Source organism: Chironomus tepperi, unplaced genomic scaffold (genome assembly GCF_022539635.2).
Source record: "Chironomus tepperi strain 1889 unplaced genomic scaffold, CSIRO-AGI_Ctep_v1 contig_87, whole genome shotgun sequence".
Classification (NCBI taxonomy): domain Eukaryota; kingdom Metazoa; phylum Arthropoda; class Insecta; order Diptera; family Chironomidae; genus Chironomus; species Chironomus tepperi.
Window position 1 is genome coordinate 695,022 of NW_027226209.1, and position 27,223 is coordinate 722,244.

The window sequence follows — 27,223 nt, forward strand, 5'->3', positions numbered from 1 at the left end:
ATTTTCAATTCAATACTTTCTATTAAATGATATTAATGTCTGACAATATTTATCATCCTACGTGTTCAGCCTAAACAACAACAAACAATTCATAAAACAACACTGAATTTTAAATCATATTAACATGAAAGCAAACTCGTTTTTATATGTTTTACTTTTGCTAGGGACCACCTGACTCATTTTTGCAATTTCCTTTTCCCTTATTTCTTTTTTTTAAATTTAATATGCAATGTATGTGCTCCCTTACTTTATAAATAGTTTTATATCGTCAAAAGGAAGACTTGATTTGTTTCTTTTTCTTTTCTTATATGATGATTCATCAGCGTTGCCGGTGCATATCAATTCTTATTTTTTTCGTATTATTTTTTTTGTGTGAAAAAAAAATATTTCATTGACCCCTCCGAATCCATTATATGTCTATGTATGGATAGATATTTTTTTGCATTGCAATTTTGTGTATGATTGTGAGAGAGTTCAAGGATTCAATGTTCTATGCGTGGGACGATGACTCACTTGAACTTCCCTTTTATTCCGATGATGTAGAGATGAATGGAGAGAAAGAGAGGAGAACGAGTCGATAGGAATGGAAAAACTGCCGGGTGAACAGTACACAAACAAATCTATAGCAATTAAATATTGATTTTTTTTTTGTTCTAGAACGGATGATATTTCCGTAAAATAATAATATCCTCAAATTAAATTATGCAGAACACACGACAGTCTGTATAAATCCATCTCTTGAGACTTCAAATGAATTGAATTCGATTGCTGGGCAAAATAAAACATGGAAAATTCATTTTGATGGAAGTAGAAGTTAAAATAATGTTCCAAGTTTTAACGGCATGAGACTCATGTTTGTTGTTTTATGAGGACATCAACACGTGTTGAGATGAGACTACGCATGTCTGCAAAAGTATCTACTTTTTTATTCTGCAGACAACCAAAATTTTCCTGAGGCTGCTGTACTCTCTCGATATATGTCTAAAAATCACTAATACAATACCGAAACAAGTTAACGACATTGCTACTTATGTGCTTACTACACTTCTTGTTAAAGAGCAAAACAGAAGAAGAAAAACCAAGAAAGCGAAAATTAAAACGGAATAGAGTAGGAAGCTGAACGAAAAATAAAGTAAATTTAATGCAAATCCTTTAAATGTTTAATTCAATTTTAAATGTGGATTATGATAAATATACAATTTTGTTGTACAAAGAGAAATGTTGATTACACTGCATATTGTGTTGACGATAATCCGCGAAATAATTATGCATGGCAAAGAAGAAAATAGCATATTTGCACTTTATAAAAACGCAAAGTCAATGATACGAAGGAAAGCATACTATGAGTCAGCAAAGGGAGGAATGATTTCACTTTTTACTTCTATGTCTATGACTTTAATTGAGGAATTAATGTTTGACTGTCTGCTTATGTAATTGCTATTTTTTATAACTTTGGGATACTTAAAATTGAAATTTAAAACATGATTTTCTTTAATTAATAGATATGATTGAATGGTGACAGTAAAGAGCACCGTAATTGCGATTATCCAATTAATTATTCGTGCTTTTTACACGCTTTTATTTGTCAATAATTGGGACAAAAACCGGTGTCGTACGCAAATTTAATTTTCATCATTAAAATGGACTAAAAACTGCCGTTACGATTCGATAATAGGGATTGCCACGTCTTCCCATCAACGCTTTTGTAATTATTTTTGGGTGTGAATGCAATTAAGAGATCCTAATGGATTTAAATGATGTTTATTCTTCAAAGTTTAAAGTAAAACTGAACTTTTCAATTAAAAGGGGTTTTCAACTATGTTCAAGAAATATTGTTCAAATCTCAAATGAACGTTATAACAAAGGCAGCAATGAAACAAATAAATTGTTCTGCTTGGGTAAGGAATGTTTATGGCAACATTCCAATGACTAACTTAATGTTGTACAGGAAGAACATCCAGTTCTCCATTCATTAAATGGAAAAGGCAACAGAAGAAGATGTTACAAGTTCTCATACCAGCAGTTTACGATGCCAACATTAGTAAATTATTCAAATATCTTTTAGTTGGAAGTTTTTACAGCCTTAATAGATTTATGCAGCTATAGAAATTTTTTGAATTTTCCCTATTAATTAAAATGGCTAGTTAGGCACATCAACAACTTAAAAAATGGTGAAAAATTGAAAAACTTGATCGCCTATAGTGTATAAATAATATTTAATCGCACGCTTGAACATTAAGCACAATAAATATTATTTTAAAACCATTTATGGAAGTGCAGTCTAATAATGATGGATATTAACAATCAATTAAGCATTGAGTTACGAGTAAAGAGAAAAAAAAGAGTATAATGGAAGTGAGAAAGAAGAAAAAAATGTGTAATTGGCTGTCAGGTCATTCACATAACAGTGTTAACATTTTTCTTTACATACTTTTTAATGTTTTTGATAAATATTTTCATCCACATGCCCTTCTATTAAACATCAGCAAACTTGCTAAATTAAAATTTATAATTTGGAATGTACACATGGTACATGACAGCTCCTATTTGAATGTGTTAAACTTATTAATTATCATAGATACATGTTCATATGTGAGAAATGCCATAATAGGTCGCGTTGATCTATCTATTTTAGGCATAAAACTTTTTAAATCGATGGCCTTTGAAGCATGGTTGCTCATTTCACTTTCATTTTTGGCATGAACTCGTCATTACTTATACTCTATACATATTATTATTATTATTGTTATTTACCATGAGAGTTTTTAACTATTTTTCTTCTTTTTGCATCATATCGTGTTTAAATACAATAGGTAAAAACTGTTTGTACACCAAAACTTGAAAGGCGTTCCGAAGTTCGCGTAGTGAAAAGAGCTGGCAAACTGCCTTGAAGCGAGAATCACTTTGAAATTTATGAATTGAGGAGAAAATTTTGATTTGAAATTTTAATTTTTTGACGCGTATGCTTTGCTTGACTTGTGCTTGAGAACCGTACAATTTTATAGAACTTTCAACAGTCATTTGGGAGTGGAATTGAAGGGTTTTGAATCATTACATCAAGAATACACTTCAATTACATTTCAAAATACATTAAATTTCAAATTGCAAAAACTCGTTTAAAATTTTAAATTCCAAAAAGGAGTTAAAATCATAAATCTTTTAATCCTTGTTTATGTGAATTCAATACTCAATGAGATTCCAACGAATTGAGTAGAAATTGCCATTTTTGTCAACGCTATTTTATTTTTATAACAAATCACCGTTTCATTGTATTACTAATTCTCAAGGTTTACAGTAATCTCATAAGCAGCAGTATAATCTTCAAATTTAGACATAAAATACTTTTTTTTTGCAGTTCAAATCAGTTCATTTTATGACTATATATTTTTATTATCGAAACAACTCATGAGCTTTATGCATAATCAAAGCATGATTTCATCAACAGAAATATTGAAAAAGTTTTTAGTCATTTTTCCTATATCACATACTTATATCACAGACGATGACGTATGCCTGGTTACTCCAACCAGTTTTATTAATATTGTCGCTACTATCCGTGAGTCATCAAAATGAAATTTTTCGATGCAAAAAAAATAACATAAACAGACATGCCCTGAAACTTGTAGATCACGTCTTCATAATATGCAGGCAGGCAGGTAATGTCTTATGATGTGATTGATTCGGATTTAAAAACCCGGCAGTGATTTCACCTGCTGAAAAATGTATGGAATCGATTTTAATTTTTATTTCCCCCCTTCATGAAATCTCTGCTGGAAGTAAACACCGCATGCAAATGAAAAATTTTTTAAATATTTTATGGTGGAACTAAATTGCATCAAAATTATTATTGCGTGTTTGGTGTTTCGTTTATTTGATTATAAACAAAAAATATTTGTGTGGTTTAGCGCGGGCAGTGAGAGAAAAAAAAGCCGGTTTTGTGTAATTTGACACTTAATACAACTGAAGCGAGATATTTCAATATTCATATCTCATACAGATTTTTCAGCTTCTCGTTTTATTTCTCATAGCATTTTTTACTGGAAATAACATGAGACGCCGGCTTACAGATATTTGCAATTGCTAATTGAACACGTTTTAGCAATGAACTTCAACAATCATATACTCTTGCAGTGGAAAATGTTTACTTTTTCATAAAAACAAACAACGATTTAACCTTCAGAATGAATCAGCTATTGAATATAATGAAAGAAAATTATTTACTTATGAGACGTTTAAATGACTCATCTTTAGCTATTTAAATATTGTTTTTGAGAGGTGACTACGTATTGATCAGTCAATTATAATATTGTTTTGAGAAGTGCTTGTCGAATTCTTTGAATAATGATGACTTCAGCGATGGAATGAAGATAATATCAGTGAAATTTTTGATTCTTCCACTCGAGTCATTTTCAACTGCCATTTAAAATTTGAATTAACTTTCAAAACCATACAATCGAATTTGAAGGGTTTTGTCAAGGGTCAGACACTATTTTTAAAATTGTAGAAATATTTCTTAAAATTTGTATGGAGAAATTGTAAAAAATTTGATTTCTACAATTTTTACAATTTCTCTTGAAAAAAAATTGTGAAATTGATTTCTACAATTTTTACAATTTTTTGTATGCAAAAAATTGTGAAAAATTGTAAAAATTGTATTTCTTTCTGATTTTAACTGAAAATGTTTTCAAGTCTTTAACAAGAGAAAAATATTTTTTCTGATTTCTTTCTATAGTTTTTGATGATATTAATGATTATGATGACAAAATATAATATTTTTCATTAAATTTATAAATTTTTAATTGTTTACACGTAGAAAATGTTGTTAAAAACACTGAAATTGATATTTATTCATTTCGATTTTGGGTCGATTTCCTTAAAACAGAGTAAAATCCAATTTCCTCTTTATTTCTTCAAATATGTTGCAAAGCAATAAAAAATTAATCGATGTTCTTTTATCAACCATTAATTTCAACTTAAATAACATCAAAATAGCTAAATTTAGCCTTAAATTTGTCAAATGATGGTATTAATTCACTCAGAAAAGCCTAATTTCGCCTCGGGTTTCTTACTAAGGGCGAAAAACCTCTCAAAAAAGCCGAATTTCGCCTCGGGTTTCTTACTAAGGGCGAAAAACCTCTCAAAATAGCCGATTTTCGCCTCGGGTTTCTTACTAAGGGCGAAAAACCCCTCAAAAAAGCCGAATTTTGCCTCGGGTTTCTTACTAAGGGCGAAAAACCTCTCAAAAAAACCGAATTTTGTTTCGGGTTTCTTACTAAGGGCGAAAAACCTCTCAAAGAAGCCGAATTTTGCCTCGGGTTTCTTACTAAGGGCGAAAAACTTCTCAAAGAAGCCGAATTTTGCCTCGGGTTTCTTACTAAGGGCGAAAAACTTCTCAAAGAAGCCGAATTTTGCCTCGGGTTTCTTACTAAGGGCGAAAAATTCCTCAAAAAAGCCGAATTTTGTTTCGGGTTTCTTACTAAGGGCGAAAAACCTCTCAAAGAAGCCGAATTTTGCCTCGGGTTTCTTACTAAGGGCGAAAAACTTCTCAAAGAAGCCGAATTTTGCCTCGGGTTTCTTACTAAGGGCGAAAAACCCCTCAAAAAAACCGTATCTTGCTTCGGGTTTCTTACTCGAGGTGAAAAACATATCGGGAAAATCCAACTTTGTATTGAATTTCGTATAATGAGTTCAAAAATCAACAAAAAAACCAAATTAAGACTCAATTTTCTTTTACTAAGTTAAAAACCCCTAAAAAAATGCAATTATCCGTTTTAATCTCTGTTAATTATAGAAAACACGTGTAGCATACTAATTCCATAAAAATTGTAAAAACACAATTTTTCTCAATTTTTGTATGAAAAAAAATTGTGAAATTTGATTTCTACAATTTCTACAATTTTTATATGGAGAAAAATTGTAAATTGCAATTTCTACAATTTTTACAATTTCTACAATTTCTGTATGGAAGAAATTGTAAAAATTGGATTTAAAAAATTTTTCAATAGTGTCTGACCCTTGGGTTTTGTCAATTTGAATATTAGAAAGTCGTTGATAATTAAAGTATTTATGGTCTGTAGCTTCGCTGCATAATTTAATTAAGTTAACATTTTGTAAAGATTATCTCTAAAGTGTGCTTAATCGATCTGTATCATCTGTAATTTAATTAAAGAGAAACATGTTCCTATATGCTGTTTCAATTAAGGGCGAAATTGCTTTTGATCATTGCGTTCATTAGTTAATTAAATTAAGCTGATATTTCATATATTTACTTACATTTCATTATAAAGCGACGAGGGAAAGTTGTCCAGACATTAAATATTTGCATTATTCTTTAAATATATTATTTTATGACAATCATAATCGATTTATAGTATAAAGGAAATTGCCATATCATCAGTGCCATTAACCTAGTCAAAAGTCCAAAATATATCCATAAATGTTCAAAATGTGCTGAGAATATCGCTGAATTATAAAAAAATTTTCAATTATGGACATGAGTCAATTGACAAAAATTTTTGAGTTTTATGCTCACCATAACTGAGTAATTTAAGCCATCCACATAAAAATTTTATAGCTTTTGAACAATATTTCAATAAAAAAATATTTTAATGCTTTTGCTGTTGATAAGTAAGTAAGTCAACTTTATTTACTTATTTCTTTAACTAATTATGCTGCTTGACATTTAATTAGCTTAAATAATGAACAATAGAACAAAAATACCACCATGCTGTTGGCTTTCTATCCATTTCAACATTATAATTGGATTTGTGAAATAAGTAGTTTGAAGTGAAATTTGTGTCATCGTCAAATTGACTGAGTCTCATTATTCACATGCATTTGATGTCTCGTGACAGATATGAGGAGATTATTAGCAAATGACGTCATTTAAAATATTGGAATTTCTGAGGTTTTTAAAAGAATTTCTTAGAAGAATTAAAAATGACGTCACGGAGTTTCGAGGAGTGTCTATAACAGGAATTTCAAGAATTTAAGAAGCTAATTTAAATATTAAACGGTTTAAATTCAAATCAATTGGGGTATATAACTGAAGTTCATAATTTAAAGACTGGTTCAAATTTTGAACTTTATGTGTACATTTTTGATTCAATCGAATATTTGCTTAGAAATTCTGCACAGCAGAATATAAAAAAATTTGAGGGATTAGCGGAAGAACCAAGAGTGACTCGTGCAATAAATATTTATGAACTTACCAAGGACGCCGTAAATGAGACTTTTAGAAGCCTTTCTAGATTTTCCAGTTACTAATAATTGAAAAATTTGGTAAATACTCAAAACAATTGAAATTCATACTTTTTAGCATACCTAAAATATAAGAGCCATCAACGACGCATTTACCTATGGAACTCCCGTCAACATCTGTCCAACTTCAGACGTCATAATTTGACAACTCCCATCAGACTGTAGAAATTGCTTCAAAATTAAAATTGAAATGAAAAATCAGATTTCATCGGCACTGGAACCAACCGTAAAGATACTAAGTGAATAATTTATACATTTTTGGAATGATAATTGAACGCGTGGGGATGTAAGATTTATAAAAAGAGGAATGGCTGAGACAAATTAGTTATCAATGGGCGTGTAAAGTATAAAGAAAGTCCTTATATGGATATTAACAAGTCATCGGAATTTAAATATTTGTATAAATGCTCATAACTTAGTAGTTGACTGACTAGAGCATTTCCCTTGCATCGGAAGTAGAATATGATAAAAATATAATATGTACATTCACATAATATGACGCGTGCAGGAATAATAAGATAATCTCAAGCATGAATACATTCATATCTTAACACATAAAAAATGCAGTGCTGACAACAAATAAATAAGTATATAGTGTGGCAAGTTCATTGTCTGACTATATAAGTAGAAAAGCATTTCATTTTTCATTGAATACCATTTAAGGTTCTTCCGACGTTGTAACTTTTTTTAATTGGCCTCAAACATTATCTCTCTCTGACTGCCTTCCTTCCATAATACATTTTCATTATCATAAATGGTATTGCACATTAATGCCATGGTGATGGTGATAATGATGATGAAAGTAAAATAAAGCACCTCTAATTACCTATCTGCTTTTGTTTATACAGTGATACATGTGAATAAATGTCTGTATTTACAGTAGAAATACAGAAATAGAAAGATATGATTATTATTGAAATGTAGCTCAAGTTCACGGTAATTTTATTCAACTGCTCGACTATAAAATAAAGGTTGATGTAAGAAAATGAAGAAGACTTAAGTGAAAGAATATTAATTCATGAAATAAATATAAAGTATCGATCTCCTAATATGATTCGTGTTAGTTTTATGTGTTTTTAACGCTATAAACGTTGATACTTTTAGTGATGTAAATAGGGTCGATTTCGGTGGATGGAATGTGATTTGACATTTTATTCAGACACATAAGGCAATAGCTGAAATAACTTTAATATCCATTTAAGTCAAATCATTTGACAAAAGTCTAATTTTGGACTAGAATTTACATGTAATTTGATCCATTTTGTAACGATTTTTTGAACTTTCAAACATTTTAAGAACAAAATGATCAGTAATTCAAAAACTTCATTTCAGTTCAGTTTTTTCGAAAAATTTGGAATAGAATTTGAAACAATTTTACTAGATTGAACTTGATTTTTCTTGGACACAATCAAAAACGTACTAGATTTTTTCAATTTCTTTTCAAATTTTTAAAATACGTTACTTTTCAAAATTTAGAAAACCGTTAAAAATCATTTCATCCAAACATTAAGTTTGCAAGCCTTGAAATAATAACTCAATCGATTATATCTGCAATTTCGCGAGAAAAAAAGTGCGTTTTAATAAATTTAACATCCGAAACTTATCAACATTTTAGCAAGCCTTTCATCAACAGTCAAAATTGATTATTGAGTTCAATAAGCTCATATTTTTCACGTCTATAAGACATCAAAAATGTTATTATTCTATAAATATCCAAAATAGAGAGTGTTGATGTTAGTTAAAGTTAAACGGGAAATAATATTTGCTTTTCTTTTGATAAATTATACAAAATTATATCTTATTTCTTATATATTTTATGATGCTTTCTTATGTTTTCTCTCATTTGAGATGTGAATTGATCAGCAATGTTAGTAGCAAGCACCGATAGTATCCGTTATGTGGAAATTAAAGAGCAGCAAGAAAATGACTGTTATGTAAGCGAAAAAAGTTATTAAATTGGAACATTTCTTATAAAATTGGGGCCAATAAACGATTATAAATACAACTTGTAGTCATCTTTAATGTATATCGTGCAGATACCAAACTCCTCAGGTACAATATAATTGAGCTGTTTCTTCTTATTTGTAATTGCAGCTACTGATCGCGTTTAATTACAATTTATTTTATTTATTTTGCAGGTACGCGATAAGATCGAGTTTCCATTTCTCCAAAATAAAAGAGTTAAATCTCATTTAATCCCATGTTCAACGATAATATAATTAAATATTTATGAATCATCCCAATATTCACACTGTGATGATCATCGTGCGCACTTTTTACTTGTTTTTTGATTTCGAGTTTATAAGCTTTTCACGCTAGAATGAAATTAATTAATTATAGTAATTATTCTATTAAATTACTAACGAAAAATATATAAAAAAAATAGTAAATTAATGCATTTTTATAAAGTGAAAATCTTGTGCATTAATAAAGCATTAGAGTAGGTGAAGTATAGTATATCTTCACAGTTATTGCATTTGATGTAAATGAAATTTATACTTTTATTTTTGTACAGGCGAATGAACAATTTGTACCTTGTAAATTGTCAAATAATTTACATACGTAACATTGAATTGTTATCGCAGTACACAAAACAGCTTGTATCTTTTGTATTTTATTACACTCTGAGTAATTATAGACTGAGTAATTTGATGAGCTTTTTTATAAATAATAACTTTTAATTGAGCTTAAATCACTGACATTGATAGTAAAAATCAATGAAAGTCGATAAAAAATAATGCACAAATTTCTCATGATTAATTATTCGTTCCTTCAAGTTCATGTCTAGCAAGGCATGACTTCATCAAGAGCTTCTGGAATTTTAAATTCAACGGAAAAAAATTCAAAAAATCTCTAAAAGGGAAAACCAACTACGACATAAAATTCAAATTATAAGAATCCGTTAAATTTTCAAACTAAAAAAAAACCGTTAAATCCATATTAAATTTTCAATATAAAGTCACACAAAAATTGAAGCTACCGACGATAGCAAAAATTCCGACGAGGCCAATAAACATTAAATGATGATTACCTCACACATAAAATGCTTGTGTATGTGCAAAATGATGAGCGTAGCACATAAGTGTATTTTTCCATCATTCCATACATTTTTCTTCCATATATGGGCATAAATAACGATTCTGCTGCACCTTCTTTTTCTTATCAATGGAGAGCATATAAATGCTTTCATGTAGTTGTAGCATAAATCAATGTCTTGTTATATTTTTCATTAAATTATTTATCATTTTATTTCTATGTAAACTTATGCCTTACTCTACACAGCATCGTTAATTCTACCGCGACCTAATCTCTCTTTTCTAATTTCCGTCTTTTTCCATGACGGAATGTGCTTTCTAAGTTCATGTGCATTTGGGAATTGAAGTTCTTTTTCAGGACCATCAAATGGATGCGTTTTTGCTAATCGTTCCTCTAAATAACGTTTATTTACATCTTTTGGATCAGCATAGCGATCAAGGTATAAATTGAATGGCTGCTTCAATGGGAATTGCTTCTGATAATTGAGGTAGGCTTTTGGGAAATCATACTCGAATATGGGTTGCTTCATATCTGTTAAATAAAGGTTTGGGTTAGATAAGAACTAATTTAAAGCATATTGTGACTTACTAAATTCTTTATGGAATACATCCCTAACACTCTCGTCCCATTTTGCTTGGAAAAATGCTAAGCCTGATGGAGTTATGCTGTCTTCATGCTTCTTATAGAAATCAAACGTGCTGAATGTCCTCTTTTCTAAATCCTTCAAATCTGTCACTTTCATTGACGATAAATCAAGTTTCTTGTCTTGCTTGTAAAGTACGAAAATGTATCGATGATGTCCAGTTCCTTTCGGTGGGATTGGTTGCAGATAAGGAACGATTTGATCTCCTTTTGATATGTCATTATTTGGGATGTTGGACACCATCCAATGAACATATTCACTATTTTCCTTTGTTAAGTGACCGTCTGGATTTGTTAAAACTAAAGTCCATAAAGTATTCTCTTCCGGTTTTTGAGAATACGATAAGGCAAACTTGTGATCAAACGTTACTTCCGGAACTGATTTGGCTTGTGCTGGTTGGACTTTGTTGCCACTATAAACTGGATAGAACGTATCTTCGTTGATAGGAAACTGGAAGTGATTAAGTTATGAATAATAAAATATACTGTTTTATTTTTAGATGACTTACTTTGATGTCAAGGAACACTCTTGGTACAAAGTATGCATACTTTCCAAAGAGATCATCATAAATTCCATAATGTTCAGCAATTTTACGAATGTGAAATGGACCTGCAGTTTTGAACCAATCGACTTTCACTTCATCTAAATTTATTTCCACTAAAATAAACAATAGTGATTACAACGAGAATATCTATTGATATTTAACTGTAACTTACATTTGGCAGCTCTTGCGGCCTTCTCTAAATTGAAATCTGATCTTTGTTTTTTCAGATGGTCAAAACGTTTATTGAATTCTGCTGATCTTGGTGGTTTTTCATATGGAAATCCAATGTCATGACGTTTAGCAACTTCTTCATCAAGAATAACTGGTGCTGTAATCGAATTAAAAAAGATTTTAATTATTTATATTTTTTTCAAAATAAAAACTTTTACCTAATCGTTCTTTTAATGATTTTGCAACATCTGGAGCTTTTCCTCTCATTCGATGTCCATGTCTTGCTTGGATAACAATTGGCGAACAAAATCTAAGCAATGTCATCGATCTATAACTCATATTTGATGGATAATTTTATTAAATTGCACTAAATTTAAGATTTCACATGGACTTTCTATGATTGTGTTGGTTTTCCAATACACGAATTTTTGTAAACAAATCGTTGTAAATTTTCTTGTAGATATTTGAATTTTACAAAACCGTTATGTTATTCACGCACACATTCAAAAGTACAATTTTCAAATTTTATATGACAGTTTAGTAATTTAATGCTTTTTAAGCATAATCTTAAGAATAAAGTTGTTAATTAAATTAACGCAATAATTTTTAGGCTTAGTTTTGACATTGATTGTATAATTTTTATTGTATTTGTTTGGTTTGAGTTAAATTTATAGTATTATTAATACAGTATGCCAATTAATGTTTTATGCTTCAATGGAAAAACTTCCCTGACACTGAACAATATTCATAATATAATGTATAAATGTATTCAATAGTGATTTACTGTCATAACATATACATTAGGAGCGAAAAAAGTGACATACAACTTGCATCAACTTGTAATTTTCAATTCTAAATATTTTTTTCTCATCAATTTTGTTATAGAAATATTTTTGAGTTTCTCTTGTTTTTGGGAAAGGCAATATCAAACTTCATAATTAAATATTTTTTTTGGAGAAATAGAACATGAAAATAAATAAAGGAAATAAAATTGTTTTCGTTGCATATCCTTAATCTTGGTTCAGATACTTCAAAATTCTCAACATATAGATGAACAATTGGATGATGTCCATGTACAGGTTCACTGAAAAATATAAAATAATTCATTTAGAGTACAGCTATAGATTCATAATTTTAAAATAACTTACATGCAGCAAAGATGTATTCCTCTGGTGAAAGACTGTAGCTCTTCTCACCGCCCATCATAACTTGTGTATCATAAACAATATACATTGAGAAAATTGCAGCTCCTGCACAAGCAATAATGAAATTGCCTAAGTCGTTTCTGAAGAATATTGCCCCAATCAAGCTTCCAACCGTAAGCAAAAGAAGACATACACACAAGAATCCTCCGCATCTGTGGATATAAAGTTTCAATGTTTCAATGTAGAATTTACTGGATTTCTTAAAAATAAGTCATACTTACGTCGTAAAGTCATATTTGGTTTGGAAAGCAAAGCATGTAAGACCAATAACGATCACAGCAGTTAAAGCAACGGCCATCAATACCTAAAATTGACAAAATTATTAAACATTAAAATTAGACATTAAAGCATGATTTACTTACGATATTAGCTGCATATGTGCTGCTGATGAAGCCAACCAAAAGAGATTCGAAGAATGTAAACAGTCCTAGTAAAATAATGTTTGTTGGTGATGAACGACGTGCAGATTCGGAACATGCAATAACACAAACTAAAGCAATTGTTCCAATCATAGGAATAATCATTAATTGTGGATTCCTGTGAGCATAATACTTAACATCGTTGTTCAGTACAAAAAGACACACAAAACCCAACGTAACAAGCAATTGTACCTGAAAAATTTATCATATTTTATTAATGAATTCCAAATTATGACTGATATTTAGGAAAGAAAATTTTCACTAATTTTCCAGGTGTTAAACATCATCAGAATATTCTCCGAGCTGTTTGTTTGTTATTATTCACAGATATTTTTTCCTGGACACAGAGATAAATTTTCTTTCAATGTCAACATTACTTACAGATAAAATGGAATAAACACGACGAATAAAGCCAGCACGAATAGATTTGTCGCTAAATCCCATTCCTGCTGCATTGAAATTTGGATCATCACCCTCCATGTATGGTGGATTCATTGGTTTTGATGGATCATATCCAGATGGTTGCTAAATTAAAAAAGAAAATTAATTTATTGTCATTATTAGTCATAGTCTTAATTATTAATTAATACGTAGTTTTCCGAAAAATGTGAAAACAAAGATTTAAATCCTAAGATTTATTTTAATCTAATCCTCACAAAATTAATTCCTAGGATTATTTCATCCAAATTTCCCAAATATTATCGAATCATTTTCAGCTCTTATTTTGATGAATTCTAAAAGTAGGCGTAAGCAGTGACCTTGTAAAATAACAAGTGTCGAAATTCATAATATTTAACGCTATGCGTTGTATTTAAATGATAAATTCAATACTTAAACATTTTTTTGCAATAAAGGGAATTGATATGTGAATTAAACAAAATTTGAAAGCATTTTGGTTGCTTAATAAGACGAAAGTATGTTAAAAGTTCAAAACGGAACTGCTTAGTTCCAATAAATTAATAAGATCAAAAGTTAAATTAATTATAGATTTATGGTTCAGTGCTCACGTCTATAAATAGCTATGCACTTTCGATTAAATTTGATCTTCAAGAATCACATTGAACTACACTATGGATTTTCCAAGTATTCATATTTACACTAGAACTTAGCATTTCGATCATGTGTTGTGAATCATTCAGATAATTTAATTTAAAAACTAATGGAGTCACATTTAAATATAATACTTTGAAATGATAATCTCCTTATCAGTAAAGGTCAGAAAAGAGTTCCAAAAGTCTATGGAAGAGCATGATTTTCGATTTTTGAAAACAGCTGTTTCACTGTTTTCCTTTAACAGTTTTCTCAAACCTTAACAGTACCTGTGGATAATACGGCTGACTTGGCTGTGGATAGGATGGATTCTGGAATCCAGTTCCACCGGGCATTTGAAATCCAACGGGAGGTGGTGGTTGAAAGCCTGCATTTGCAGGATATGGGGGAGGTTGTTGATATCCTGCTTGATTCCATTGTGGTGGTGGATATGGAGGATATCCAGTATTGTATGGATTGTTTGGATCATTTGTTGGGTCTAAAAGAAATAAGAAATTGTTAGAAATTTTGATAATTACATTTATTCCATGTTTTAAATTATGATGATAAGAAAATTGCAATAATTAGGAAATTCCGAGTTAAATGTGGATGTACACTTTGTGTTTTAAATTGATTGATGTTATGAATCATCAATTTACAATAACAATCCTGTTATAATACATCTTTTGTTACTAATAACTGATATCTTATACAATGGTATGCATTGAAACTCATTATTTTAGCAATGATAAACAGCATACGTGACTTGCAGATGCTCTTATTGGGCACTTGAAGAATCAAGATCTTTTATCGCCTTTGAAATACTTACATGGTGCAGACATTTTTAAAAATTTCTTTTTAGTTTCCTTATTTGAATGTTATTCCTGTTGTTTAATGTTCTTTTAACACTTGTGTATGGTTATCTTGCTATTAACACCTTCTATTGATGTATTTTGGCTTTTTTTCTACGATAAATAAATTATTTTCGTTTTATTTTTCCAGAATATTTTTTTTAATGGTGAATTTGAAAAACAATTGAGGTGTTTTAAATGAAAACTGACCAACTAATGTAAATAACAGTAATTAAGCTCAATTTAAGTTTGATTGCAAAAACTGAAATTACGCAACGTGTTAAAACTATTAATTGCTATAAAGGACGTACAATAACTTAAGTTATCCTTCAGATCGAATGTTCAAGAAATGGACTTAAAAGTTTTTAACATGGAACATAACAATTGAAGTTGATTTTCCCCTGATCAGGCGTTGCTTTCAAATTTTAAACAATCGTTATTTCTCATCAAAATATTAATTTTATTAATTCATATTTCTTTGATTTTTTTACATTCAAACACCGAAAAATTTTACATGTGATGAGTTATGTGAACATATATATAAAGATATCCTTAACACTAAATAGAATTCTTATTCATTTCATCATCAAGTCTTCCCAAAAAAATAATAATAAATAATTTAATTTCTTCGCTTCTTTTCGCGTTGATTTTGATTTGAATTTTCATTCAAATAACGGAGAATTTTGAGCAATTCCAAAAAGATTCTCATGATATCGACATAAAGATTCAAACTGGCAAAAATGTATTCTTCTGGTGAGATCGAAAGTGACTTATCGCCCATGATTAATTGGAGATCATAAATGATGTACATTGAGAAGATTGCAGCTCCAGCAACTGATAACATAAAACTGAAGAATTCTCCGCGGTAGAAGATCGAGACTAATGATCCGAGCATTAATGCCATTAATGCTGATGCAAACATACCTCCTTTCCTATTATATTAAGAGAAAAATCATCAGTACTAGCTTAATCCTAGGATTTAAGATAAAATTTAATCTCAAAGCTCGATTCAAGGACCATAGCATTGGAATTTACACAAAACATCCCTAAAAAATTACTTACATTGTGAAATCTTCCTTTGTCATTGATGCATATGTAGCAAGTCCAAAAACAATAGCAGCTGTAAGTCCAACAGCATAAAAGACTTCTTCGACTTCATAGAAACTTGAAATTAATGCAACAAGGAATCCCTGACAAACTGTATAACTTCCAAGAATGATCAAGTTCAAAGGTGCTGTTCTACGAATTGATGTTGAGAAGCTCATTAAAAGACTTAGTCCGAGTGTAGAAAACATTGCTACATTGAGCATCCATGTGTTTCTGTATGCAAAACTCAATGCTCCTTCATGAAATTGGAATAGGGCAATCATCGCGACAGTGAATGTCAATTGAGCCTAACAAGTAGTTATAGAGAAGATACAAAAACATTAGTATTATTGTTGTTGTTGTTACTTTGTGTACATAAAAGACACGTAATCCTGATACGAAATTAATAATGTATTCACGAAATTCGTAGCTATTTCGCGATTTTTCTTTTGTATAGGTGAATAAGATAAGATTGTTAAGATAAAATGTATATTTACCGAGACGATTGAGAAAACTTTCTGAATAAAGCCATTTCTAATGGATGATTTAGAAAATCCGAAATTTGGAACAAAATCATCTTGTGTCTTGTAATTATTCCATTGATTACTGTTGTCGGAGGAACTACCGAAACCATAAGGTCTTTGATCGTATTTTGAGGCTGTTAAAAATAAAATATTTAATATCAATTAACAAATTATAGGAAATTAATGAAATTTTGCAAGGTTTTCTGGAAGTTTCAAAATAAATATTTTTCACTTACTCATTTTGATGTTTTTATCTAACTTTTCACTATTTAAACAATTTGATTTAACTTTCTTCAGTTACTAAATATATTAAATGTTTACTTAGATGACTGTTAATATAATTATCTTGTCTATTTCCTCTGATATTTTACAAATAAATGATTTGAAAATTTTAATCACAAAATATTTTATCCAAAAATTAACAAGCTGAGTACCCCTTTTTCAAACAATTCAAATATTTTTAAACGGTTATTTTTATATGAATTTCTAAGAGTTATGTGAATTTTATAATGTTATAACTTCATAAATTTAATGTTAATAATAGAAAAGTAAAAAGCAACATATTGTAAGCAATGCAAAACTTAATATAATCTTTAAACTTAATAACGACCGAATGGATTTGGACGAGCTCTAAATTCGGTCTTTTGTCTCATTATCTTACGCTCTTCTAGATCATGTTGTCTCTGCAAAATTTCCTGCTGCTTTTCCTTAATGGCTAGTGCTTCCTGTAATTGTCTATCAAAGGTTGATCGTTGCATCATGCGCTGTGTCAGGACTAATTTGAACGGTTTTGCGTCTAATGCTTTAAAGTTATGTTTTGGTTGGAAAACTTGCTTCTGTAGGACAGCAGCTGGTTTAGCTTTAAAATTGACATTTTCAGGCTTATACTTTTCAATCAATTGCTTCTTATGTTCCTGCATAGCCCGAATTCTTTCTGGATTACCACAACTTGGGACGATATGATTTCCTGCTTGTGGACATGATTTCTTATGGATGGTCGATATATTCGGCATTGATTGCTGCTTTACCAATTTCTTCTTTTCTTCTTGAGTATTTTGCTTTGCTATTTGCTGTTTAGTTATTATTGCTTGTAAGGAAGGTGCAGTTTTAACGAACTTTGGAACAGGTTTTGCTTGAAATTTGAATTTCAATTCCTTTTCCTCTTCTGCCTTGATTTTCTTAGCCAGCACTTCCTTACGTTTCTTCTGGATCTCAGCCTGCTCATAAAGCTTGTCAATTTTCGTATTCAATTTTTGGTGCGAGACACTTTTGGTTAGTACTTTTTTGGTCTCTTCTTTCTTAGCTATATTTGTGGACGAGGACGATACGGATGTGGACTTTTTTAACGGAGCTTTTGACTGTTTAGCAGGTAACTTTGCTGTATTTGAGGATAATGGCTTAGCTGCATTTGAAGCTGATGGCTTAGCTGTACTTGGTGCTGATGGCTTAGCTGTATTTGGTTTAGTTCCATTATTGGATGAAGCTTGATTTTGAAGATTCGACTTCTTGACAATCGAGACAGCTAGTATTGCTCGATTTGTCTGTTGTTGTGCCGGTTTATTTATCGGGACATTCTCTTTATTGCTTGCTTTGTTTTGTTTTGGAACATCATTTTTTGCCGTCGCTAAGAGGTGTTAATGTGAACGAAAAAAAAAGCGAGAAAAACATGCAAAATATAAATCAATTAGTTTCTTTTCGGGGTGAGAAAATGAATGAATTTAGGTCGGAAGGAATAAAATATACATAAGTGCGATTATGTTAATACGGCCTTTTTTTGAATATTTATTTGAGTTAACTGACCTGCTGGATTCTTAGTGATAGCCAGAGACGATTTCTGAGGTACTTTAACCTTCTTTTCTTCGAATTCTGCTCCCTTTTCATGCAGCGAATGTGTTCTTCCTGTCAAAATTGAACGGTAATACACAAATTAATGATCATGGCCGTTTAGCACTCAGTAATGTTAAAGGCATTTTCTCTCCTTAGTTGAATCACTTTTGATAGTTATAGTTGTAGAAATTCATAAATCCAACATTTTGGCATATAATTTGCTATGATTAGTGCTTTAATTAATGCAAAAATTCATCTCAATTAATTTTTGTTCCATTTTTAAAAATTTTTCAGAAAAATTAATAAAAATCGCTAAATTTATGTGTTTATTATGAACTAGCAAATCATGCTTTAAATTAGTTTAATTAACATAATTAGTATTCTGTTTTTGAAAAAAATTATTTTTTTCCGTTGAAATTTTGAAAAAAAAATGAACGTTATCCTGATAGAACTAGATCACATAAATTTTTTTAAAGATGACATCCTTAAACTGCAAAAACTCACTAAAAAATCCTTGAGAATGGTTCAATTCTGGTCTTCCGATGTCTAATGTATCCCAGTAATTCATTAAGAACGCCATAATACAATTAAAATCACTAGAAATTAATTAATTAAACTTTTTTCGACAAAGAATGTTCAACGAATGTTTTGCTCTCAACAGACTTTTTGAATTAAGTATGAAATTATCAAACAAGTAAGCTTTGTCAAAAACGCATTTTATATGTATTGTAGAGTAAACATTGTAGATATGTATTAGTGTGTATTACATTCGAACCCTGCCATGATTATTAAATTTACCTGGTTTATTCAGCTGTGGCATATTCTTTATAATTTGTTTTATGATCCTGTTTGTCCAACTAAACGGTCAAAGTGACAAAACATTCCACCTTTGATACAAAAAATGCTAATACTTTTATGAAAACTTAATTCAGCTAATTTCTTAAGAAATTTGGAATCAAATCATTATATCACTAAAGAACCTTAATAAAAGCAAATGTAGAATCGATTTAAATCGAAGATGTCATAAAAAGTTGAATTAAAATTTCAAAATTTTTCCTAACGGTCTGAAAAAATTTGAACTTAAGTTGCTCACATCAGTAACAATACGCATTCAGCAGCAGCATAAAAATATTATTTTTGAACGGTTTCTACAGTCTAAATGCAATAAATAATAGTTAATTGGGAATATCAAGTGATAAGTTGTTAGTGGACATTGAATGTTATACTAAATTGGATTTAAATCATGTGAAATTAATGTTTATTGATTTTTTTAAAGTTTTTTACTTTATTGATTTTTTTTGTCATTTTTTTTGCATAACGAAACTGCTTTTAAAAACCAATAATCTATCCCGAAATGATCCAGATGAAATCCGAAAATGCTGATAAGCAGCATATAACGATGAATAAATCTGATGGAGGTGTCGAAAGTGTAAGTAATGGAACAACGAATTCAACGGCGGCATCAGGAAGAAAAAAACGTTCTGCAGAGCAATCAATCAAAAGTGAGTATAGATGCATATATAGTCGTTAGCAGTGTCTGCCAAATCGATTTGTGCAATTTTATTTTGGAAACAATTTTGATTTTTGGAAGACATTCAAACAAAATTAATGAAAAAAAAATTTACCTTAAAGTGTCCCGCCGTCAAAAAAAAAAAAAAAATGCAGTCATTTGTCTACAGACATTTCTTGTTCCGATATATTTTTTGCAAATATCAAAACCTAGGTCAAAATTATAATAAAAATCATTTTGTTTTGCATTAAAATTTTATAGCATCTTCTCGAAAGCGCCGTAAAGGATCTACCAACAATCAGCAAGATCCACAGCCAAAAAATGCAGTCGCTATACTAAACGAGTTGAAGAAAAATCTCGTGTATGAACTTGAGTCGCAAGAAGGACCTTATCATGCACCTGTATTTACAATGTCTGTTTTGGTAAGTTATAATTAAAATGAATGTAAAACAAGTTTAATTGAATTCATGCTTAAACATAATAAATTATTAAATCGTGTATGATAGGTCGACGGACAGAAATACATTGGACAAGGAAAGTCGAAGAAGCTCGCACGAATAGACGCAGCAACGTGTGCATTGAGAGATTTCATACAATTTAAAGACCAACAAATAAAGAATGGTGTGATTGGAATGATGTGCGGACGAGTCGTGCAAGCTGCCAATACAAATAATGCTTTAAATAACAATTACGATTATGATTTCACAAGCGACGATCATATTGAAAATACCGGTATATTGAATTCCAATAACTCAAACATTAAAAAAGATAATGACACAGTCAATTCAATTAATAATAATCAAAACCACACACTAGAGGATGAAAATTTAGTTAAAAAAATTCAACAAAGTTTAGAATGTTTCAAAAAATCCAAAACAGAAAACATTGCATGGGTCAATCGACTTCAAAGCAAGTATTTTATTTATTTTTCTTTTCTGGTATAAAAAAAAATTATTATGATTTTATGTTGACGCATATCATGATGCTATGTTTGTGCTCATGATTCAATTTGTTCGTGGCTATGTTTGTTATTCGAAAAAAAATGAAATTATAAGAAAAGGAAAAAGGATGAAAATGCTATCTGTTTCATATCATACAGTCAGTCAGTCAGTCACACACAGAGATTACATGTATTCAACCATTTAGACTAAGATTTATTATCATGTCCATATCATCAACATCATCATTATACTTATCTTTTTTTTTCCTTATTTTTTCATTATAACATATCCCGAGCAGTACAAAAGGTAAATCGGACAAAAGTCTTTTATGGTGATGTTACAAAGTTGCTTAAAAATCACTTTTACAAATTAACGGTTTTTGAAAATTCAAATCTTAGAACCTTACAAATTTCATTCAATAATCGAAACATTTGTAGGGTTTTAATTCTGCAAAAATGTTCAGCAACAGAATATCACCATAAAATGCTTACTAATCGCCGATTCATGTACCACTCGGGATATATTTCTGTTAATCGTTGTATTGTCGCATGCTGCAAACTAATTGATTGATAAAATGTATTGGGCTGTGCTAAATTTTGTACATCTTCTTTTCCGTTCCTCCTTATCCTTACACAAAAATTACAATTACACATAACACACACATAATATGACGATATATGATAAATATGTAATATTATATATATGGGGGGTCATTCGCGAATGACGTCGATTGAAAAGTTGGATTTTTTGACTGCTCCTCTCTTTGGCTAAAAAAATTTAATTAATAGATGTAAGAATTCCCCTATCAAAATTAACAATTTGGACGTCATTAGTGAACGACTCCTATAGCTAATGGTTTTTGGCAAACTGTTTTGTGCTTGATCATAATTTTATCATTAATCATTCATGACTAATTTAAATATTTTTTTTTTCTCTCTCCTTCTCTCTTTCTTCTACCTTCCTTCCTTATTTTTATATCAATTCCGAAAAAAAAAAATAAAATATAAAATAACTAAAACTCATCATGGATGTTATTTGTAACAAATAATGCATAACTATAATAGAAATCACTAAATCGATAGTTACGGCGAATAGTCAGAATAAAATAACAACAGAAAAAGGACCAGTAATGCTCCTTTATGAGTTATTTACGGATATCACTTTTAATTGTACTCAGACAGTCGGGCCACAGCATGCTAAGTTCAAGACTATTGTTACTGTTAATGGATGCCAACAATTTGAAGGAACTGGTGAGTTTCTCACTTTTTTTTTCCATTATTATCTGTTGTTTTTGAAGGTAACTAATGCTGTAACTTTATGATTAATAGGTCCATCAAAGAAGCTCTCGAAGAATGCAGCAGCGAAAGCCGCCCTTGCCTCACTGTGCAATATATCCTTCAGTCCTCTTAATCAGAAAGGAATTTTGTTGCCGGGTAGCAACGTTAATGGAGATTCCAATGATAGTTTGAGTAATGATGGTAAAGGAAATAACCATAATAATGTCGAGTTGCCACAAACATTTGCTGATGTTATTGGAAGACTTGTATCAACAAAATACGAAGAGTTGATGATTGGCAATGAAGTTTATGCTCGACGTAAGGTTTTGGCTGGTATTGTTTTAACTATTGGTAGTGATATTAAAACTGCTAAAGTTATATCCGTCACAACTGGCACAAAATGCATAAGTGGAGAATACATTAGCGAACATGGACTTGCTGTAAATGACTCGCACGCAGGTATGTCCTTAGACTATTTAGTTTTGTATTTAAAAGTGCTTGTATGAAATATTGTCGAGTATTGTCTTGCAGTATCCTTAATCTAACATCCTTAAGTCATTTAATTCTTTTGACTTAAATCATAATAAATTATTAAAAATTAATAAATTCCTCCAACACAGAAATCGTCGCTCGAAGATGCTTCATGACATTTGTTTACGATCAACTCGAATTACATGTAAAACCTGAAACGGCCAAAGATTCTGTTTTCGAAAAGCCATTAGATGGCAATTATTTATACCGATTGAAAGACAATATACAAGTTCACTTATATATAAATACAGCACCATGTGGCGATGCAAGAGTTTTTTCGCCCCACGAAAATGATCAAGCTCTTGATAAGCATCCAAATAGGAAGGCACGTGGACAATTACGAACAAAAGTTGAGTCGGGTGAAGGCACAATTCCCGTTAAAAATTGTGATTCAATTCAATGCTGGGATGGAATATTGAATGTAAATTTGGAACTAAATTTTAAACATTCAAAAAAAAAAATTAATTTCTAATTATTTAAATTCACTTGTTCTATTCCAAATGAATTAGGGTCAGCGTCTTCTGACAATGTCATGTTCAGATAAAATTGCACGATGGAATGTATTGGGATTGCAAGGTGCTTTACTCTCGTCTATCGTACAACCTATTTATCTGCATAGCATTGTTTTGGGATCTCTGCTTCATCCGAATCACATGTACAGGTATGATTGATAGACATATATCGATTTTCAATTTTCTTTTCATTTCAATTTAATTAAAACAAATAATAATTCCGTACAGAGCAATTGCTGGACGATTAGAGAAGTCTATCAAGGGATTACCACCGCCTTATCGTTTAAATATTCCAAAATTAGCACTTGTTACTTCTTCTGAGGCTCGTTGCCAATTAAAACCCCCAAATTATAGCATTAATTGGACCATTGGACAAAATCAGATTGAAATAATTAATTCATTTACCGGAAAGACGGTTTGCAACAAATACAGTCGACTCACAAAACAGAACATGTTTCATCGTTTTTCACGAATTGTTAGTCAATTGCCAAATATTACAAATCGTTCAATTTCAAAAGACTATGGAGATGAAAAAGGATTGGTTTATGATTATCAGGTAATTTAATCGTGTCTTTTTGCAGATATTTTTGTGTGCATTTTAATATGATCTCATTATAATATTGTGGGTAATTGTGTGATTGTTAGCGCTGATGCAAGCTTTGGAGTGATTATTGTTGGCACGTTTTGGGAAGAATCTGCATTGGTAGGTAGCTAGTACAGTTAGAATTACGAATATAGTTAAAGTAAAGATTTGAAAATTGTTTGATTTCTTTAAATCAAACTTGCTAGTAAGAATAAGTCACAAATTAGTGGAAAGTCATCAACAAAATTAATTAAAGAATGAGAAAAAATCTCACAAAATACCAAAATCTGCTTGTATTTTGAGAATTTAAATAGTAAATTGTGGAACAAGCATTAGAAATTACTAGAATATTCTGAATATATTTGAACTAGACACAAGCTTTCTGTATCTAAGGCCATACATACAGTTTGCTTTTAAAACAAATTTTGTAGCAAGTCAATTCAAATAGATTCAAATTTTAGAATATCTTAGAAAGCTAGTGCGACAAATGTCGCTGCAGCATCTGCAAAAATGCGCTCTAAACCACACAATTTCTAACAATAATTTCTTCATATCACATTACTTCTTCCCATCACATTATTATACTATATAATAAATTGTATTATCTTCCTCTATTCCAATAACAATGAAACAATGTAGCAAGCAAAAAGCGAACTGATCGCAGCATTTCAACGTGAAGAGTTGGGTAATTGGCTGAAAAAGCCAATTGAACAAGATCAATTTCCATTGATCTTAAACGAGAAATGACTAATTTTTATTGATAATTTGCACATTCTTGTTACTTATCTCTTCTTTATGATCTTGAGCAACCAAAGCCGTAACGATAACAACAACAACAAAATTATTGTTAATAAGCACAATAAGAATTTTACGATTTTTATTAGATATTTTCTTTCCTCTTTAATGCTCTTAACAAAAACAAGTAATTGTAACAATAATGATGATACTTATACTTCTCGCATAAAATTAGCTTTATCAAGTTATTTATTAGAATAGATTAAAATGCAAAAAAATGTGAAGCAAAAATTTTCAGTGTACATCAACGTTGATTGTATCACAGTGGCCTAGTTCGAACTAAAGTAATTGAAAAAGGGAAAAAAAATAAATAAAAATTTGTTGTTATTATGTAGTTGAAAGGATGACGCGTATGGGGGGTTGGATGATTGGAAAAATTACTAACAAATGTGATTCTTTAAGTGCGTATTTTAGGATCTTTACTTAAAACTAATGAATATGATGACGATGAACACGAAGATGGCAATTTTTAGCTGTTAATATTTTTCCATTTTTCATTATGTTTTTCATGATACTTGAATTTACTAATAATATATTAAAAAGTATCGTTGATAGTAGATAGATGATAGCAATAATGTGTATAGCGATATTATTAAAAAAATGATAAAAAAAATCTTCTTTGAATTTTTGAAACAAAAAAAAAAATGTGCAAAATCAAAATTTGTCAATTTTTGAATAGAAAAAAAAAAATTAATAATGAATTCAAATTGAATTAAAGGTTTTCTGTGATACAATTAATAAACAGATGACGAGAAAAAAAAAAGATATTTGAAACCTGAAAAAGACAGCTTCCATTATTAGACTTTAGGATTATAAAATGAAGTAAAAAAAAACTTTTAATCTCTCCATATAAACCAATATTATAAAAATTTTTGAAATTTACAATTTTTATGAATTTTAATCCATTCTTTAAATAATTTTAAAAAGCTATAATATTTTATGCTCCGTATAACAATAGAAAATTAAATTTAAACAATTAAATTCTTACATTACATCTTATATAGTGTATTCAACATAGATCTCTTTCTCTCTTTCTATATTATATTATATTATATCATAAAAAAATATTTTTTAGTTCCTTATTTCTTAGAGCATTTTTCATAAAAGTTTCATTCAATATTTCTGTACTTTCTTATGAGTTTTATTTATCAATCGAATTTTTAATTCTTTTGTGTATATCACTCACTATTTTTGTTGTGACCATTAAAGTTTCAATGAGTGTGGTTTAGTGTCACAAAGCTCAAAGATCCATTTAATTCTCTAATTACTAGACAAAAGAACTATTTAATGAGTCAGGCTTCATTTTTCGGTAAAATTTATAGTGTCCGAAATCTAAAAGGCTATAACAATGTGTATCAAGCTTTTTTGATTTGCGGTGGACATTCTGTCATTTCTAAGATGTATTGGCACTAAAAGGACACCAGTTTTAATCAATTTCAATGGATACAAAGAATTCTAGACGTGTATGCTAGAAATTTGAAAGCTAGGAAATCAAGGTGATGACCTCATTTGTAAACGACCTGGATTCGGTTCCATTAAATGTCTAGTTTAACTTGAGAACTACAATGGCGTTGAATATTCGAAGAAATTCTAGTCTGAAGCTGCATTTTATTATAATCAGCTCAAAAAACAAATTAAATTACAATAATACATCACACGACGCACTCATTCGAACAACCCCAGTGTAATTATTCCCCGTACTTAAGTATATCTTGCACTACCTCGTTAAAATTCAGTTTTGGTTCTGAATTAATTTTGAATCTCATGTATTAATATGTACAAATCCTAAATATAATTTATGCAACATATATTAAAATATAATTTATTTTTGTGTGTGCGAGGATTGTGCATTCAATCCTCGATGAGAATCTACAGAAATGTTGAATGAACTTTATGAAATTTCATAGTTATTTATTTTATTTATGAATTTAAGAAAACGAAAAAATTTTATCAACAATTTTACAAAAAAAAAGTCTAGAGCAAATTTTTCTGATGAAAAATTTGATAGTTCCTTTATTGATCATAATAACTTAAAGTAATACTTACAATTTTATCTCTTTTTAAGAAGTAAAAGTGGCCCTACCGAGATATTATCAATATAATCAAATGAATTCCTTAAATACTCAGATGAAGTAACAATTAATTATCTTCAGATTTGTGGAAATGAGAGAAATTCCTTTTTTTGGAAAAATGTTAAAATTACTTAAATTGTTTAATAGTCGATAAACATTTTTGATTTGAAAAGCTTTAAATATCGATTATTAAAAGAAAATAGATTTCTAAGTAGGTTCGTTTTTCATAAGGAAAGTCTTCATATTAAACTCGGATCGATTTGAGTCCATGTAAAATTTTTCGACATCCTAAAGAAATTTTAAAATTTGGTACAAAATCTAATTTTTAACTATTTTAAAATATGTTCGGTAGAAATCGAAATTAATTCTGAGAAAATGGAAGAAAAATCCAAAAATACGTTAATAAG

General features: G+C 29.9%; 5 protein-coding genes and 1 long non-coding RNA gene across 10 annotated transcripts; 2 read left to right on the forward strand and 4 right to left on the reverse strand.

The window, feature by feature from the left end:
- The first annotated feature begins 1,927 nt into the window (after window positions 1–1,927).
- Window positions 1,928–9,642, forward strand: LOC139086701 (uncharacterized). 2 transcript variants are annotated; one of them, XR_011544052.1, is made up of 3 exons: window positions 1,928–2,041; window positions 9,109–9,312; window positions 9,399–9,642. It is a non-coding gene; the product is annotated as an uncharacterized lncRNA (long non-coding RNA). The 2 variants fall into 2 exon arrangements; XR_011544053.1 differs by lacking the exon at window positions 1,928–2,041 and adding an exon at window positions 7,181–8,237.
- Window positions 9,643–10,478: 836 nt separating this feature from the next.
- On the reverse strand, window positions 10,479–12,057 carry mRpL38 (mitochondrial ribosomal protein L38). The gene is made up of 5 exons (XM_070635227.1): window positions 11,873–12,057; window positions 11,656–11,811; window positions 11,448–11,596; window positions 10,885–11,389; window positions 10,479–10,827 (listed from the first exon to the last, which is right to left on the reverse strand). Exons 1-5 carry the CDS (start codon window positions 11,991–11,993, stop codon window positions 10,535–10,537), a joined length of 1,224 nt encoding a protein of 407 aa, XP_070491328.1. The 5' UTR covers window positions 11,994–12,057; the 3' UTR covers window positions 10,479–10,534.
- Window positions 12,058–12,270: 213 nt separating this feature from the next.
- LOC139086664 (protein lifeguard 4-like) lies at window positions 12,271–15,336 on the reverse strand. Its single transcript, XM_070635229.1, has 7 exons — window positions 15,137–15,336; window positions 14,598–14,806; window positions 13,660–13,803; window positions 13,222–13,470; window positions 13,081–13,163; window positions 12,803–13,011; window positions 12,271–12,738 (listed from the first exon to the last, which is right to left on the reverse strand). The coding sequence occupies exons 1-7, from the start codon at window positions 15,147–15,149 to the stop codon at window positions 12,665–12,667; spliced, it is 981 nt and encodes a 326-aa protein (XP_070491330.1). The 5' UTR covers window positions 15,150–15,336; the 3' UTR covers window positions 12,271–12,664.
- Window positions 15,337–15,594: 258 nt separating this feature from the next.
- On the reverse strand, window positions 15,595–17,180 carry LOC139086665 (protein lifeguard 1-like). The gene is made up of 4 exons (XM_070635230.1): window positions 17,005–17,180; window positions 16,742–16,902; window positions 16,221–16,552; window positions 15,595–16,090 (listed from the first exon to the last, which is right to left on the reverse strand). The coding sequence occupies exons 1-4, from the start codon at window positions 17,006–17,008 to the stop codon at window positions 15,778–15,780; spliced, it is 810 nt and encodes a 269-aa protein (XP_070491331.1). The 5' UTR covers window positions 17,009–17,180; the 3' UTR covers window positions 15,595–15,777.
- A 7-nt stretch (window positions 17,181–17,187) lies between these two features.
- Window positions 17,188–19,248, reverse strand: LOC139086663 (targeting protein for Xklp2-like). Its single transcript, XM_070635228.1, has 3 exons — window positions 19,100–19,248; window positions 18,569–18,667; window positions 17,188–18,392 (listed from the first exon to the last, which is right to left on the reverse strand). Exons 1-3 carry the CDS (start codon window positions 19,173–19,175, stop codon window positions 17,368–17,370), a joined length of 1,200 nt encoding a protein of 399 aa, XP_070491329.1. The 5' UTR covers window positions 19,176–19,248; the 3' UTR covers window positions 17,188–17,367.
- Window positions 19,249–19,685: 437 nt separating this feature from the next.
- Window positions 19,686–26,939, forward strand: Adar (Adenosine deaminase acting on RNA). 4 transcript variants are annotated; one of them, XM_070635254.1, is made up of 10 exons: window positions 19,686–19,797; window positions 19,959–20,097; window positions 20,367–20,527; window positions 20,612–21,014; window positions 22,111–22,296; window positions 22,375–22,782; window positions 22,944–23,275; window positions 23,364–23,515; window positions 23,595–23,922; window positions 24,589–26,939. In XM_070635254.1, the coding sequence occupies exons 2-10, from the start codon at window positions 19,959–19,961 to the stop codon at window positions 24,694–24,696; spliced, it is 2,217 nt and encodes a 738-aa protein (XP_070491355.1). In that variant the 5' UTR covers window positions 19,686–19,797; the 3' UTR covers window positions 24,697–26,939. The 4 variants fall into 4 exon arrangements, with proteins under 4 accessions (XP_070491355.1, XP_070491356.1, XP_070491354.1 ...); XM_070635255.1 differs by having other exon boundaries at window positions 19,696–19,840; XM_070635253.1 differs by lacking the exon at window positions 19,686–19,797 and having other exon boundaries at window positions 19,847–20,097.
- The last annotated feature ends 284 nt before the right edge of the window (window positions 26,940–27,223 follow it).

Coding starts and splice junctions, on each gene's coding strand:
- mRpL38 (XM_070635227.1), bottom strand. CDS start 11,993: ATGAGTTATAGATCGATGACATTGCTTAGATTTTGTTCGCCAATTGTT. Junction 11,597..11,655: donor GGCCGCAAGAGCTGCCAAAT/GTAAGTTACAGT, acceptor TGTTTATTTTAG/TGGAAATAAATTTAGATGAA. Junction 11,390..11,447: donor GAGTGTTCCTTGACATCAAA/GTAAGTCATCTA, acceptor AATCACTTCCAG/TTTCCTATCAACGAAGATAC.
- Adar (XM_070635253.1), top strand. CDS start 19,950: ATGATCCAGATGAAATCCGAAAATGCTGATAAGCAGCATATAACGATG. Junction 20,098..20,366: donor TGCAGAGCAATCAATCAAAA/GTGAGTATAGAT, acceptor AAAATTTTATAG/CATCTTCTCGAAAGCGCCGT. Junction 22,783..22,943: donor TGTAAATGACTCGCACGCAG/GTATGTCCTTAG, acceptor CCTCCAACACAG/AAATCGTCGCTCGAAGATGC.
- LOC139086665 (XM_070635230.1), bottom strand. Junction 16,553..16,741: donor AAGTTTTCTCAATCGTCTCG/GTAAATATACAT, acceptor ACTACTTGTTAG/GCTCAATTGACATTCACTGT. Junction 16,091..16,220: donor ACAAAGGAAGATTTCACAAT/GTAAGTAATTTT, acceptor TTAATATAATAG/GAAAGGAGGTATGTTTGCAT.
- LOC139086663 (XM_070635228.1), bottom strand. CDS start 19,175: ATGGCGTTCTTAATGAATTACTGGGATACATTAGACATCGGAAGACCA. Junction 18,668..19,099: donor CCATTCTCAAGGATTTTTTA/GTGAGTTTTTGC, acceptor CAATTTTGACAG/GAAGAACACATTCGCTGCAT. Junction 18,393..18,568: donor TATCACTAAGAATCCAGCAG/GTCAGTTAACTC, acceptor AACACCTCTTAG/CGACGGCAAAAAATGATGTT.
- LOC139086664 (XM_070635229.1), bottom strand. Junction 13,471..13,659: donor GTGTTTATTCCATTTTATCT/GTAAGTAATGTT, acceptor TAAATTTTTCAG/GTACAATTGCTTGTTACGTT. Junction 12,739..12,802: donor GGAATACATCTTTGCTGCAT/GTAAGTTATTTT, acceptor TATATTTTTCAG/TGAACCTGTACATGGACATC.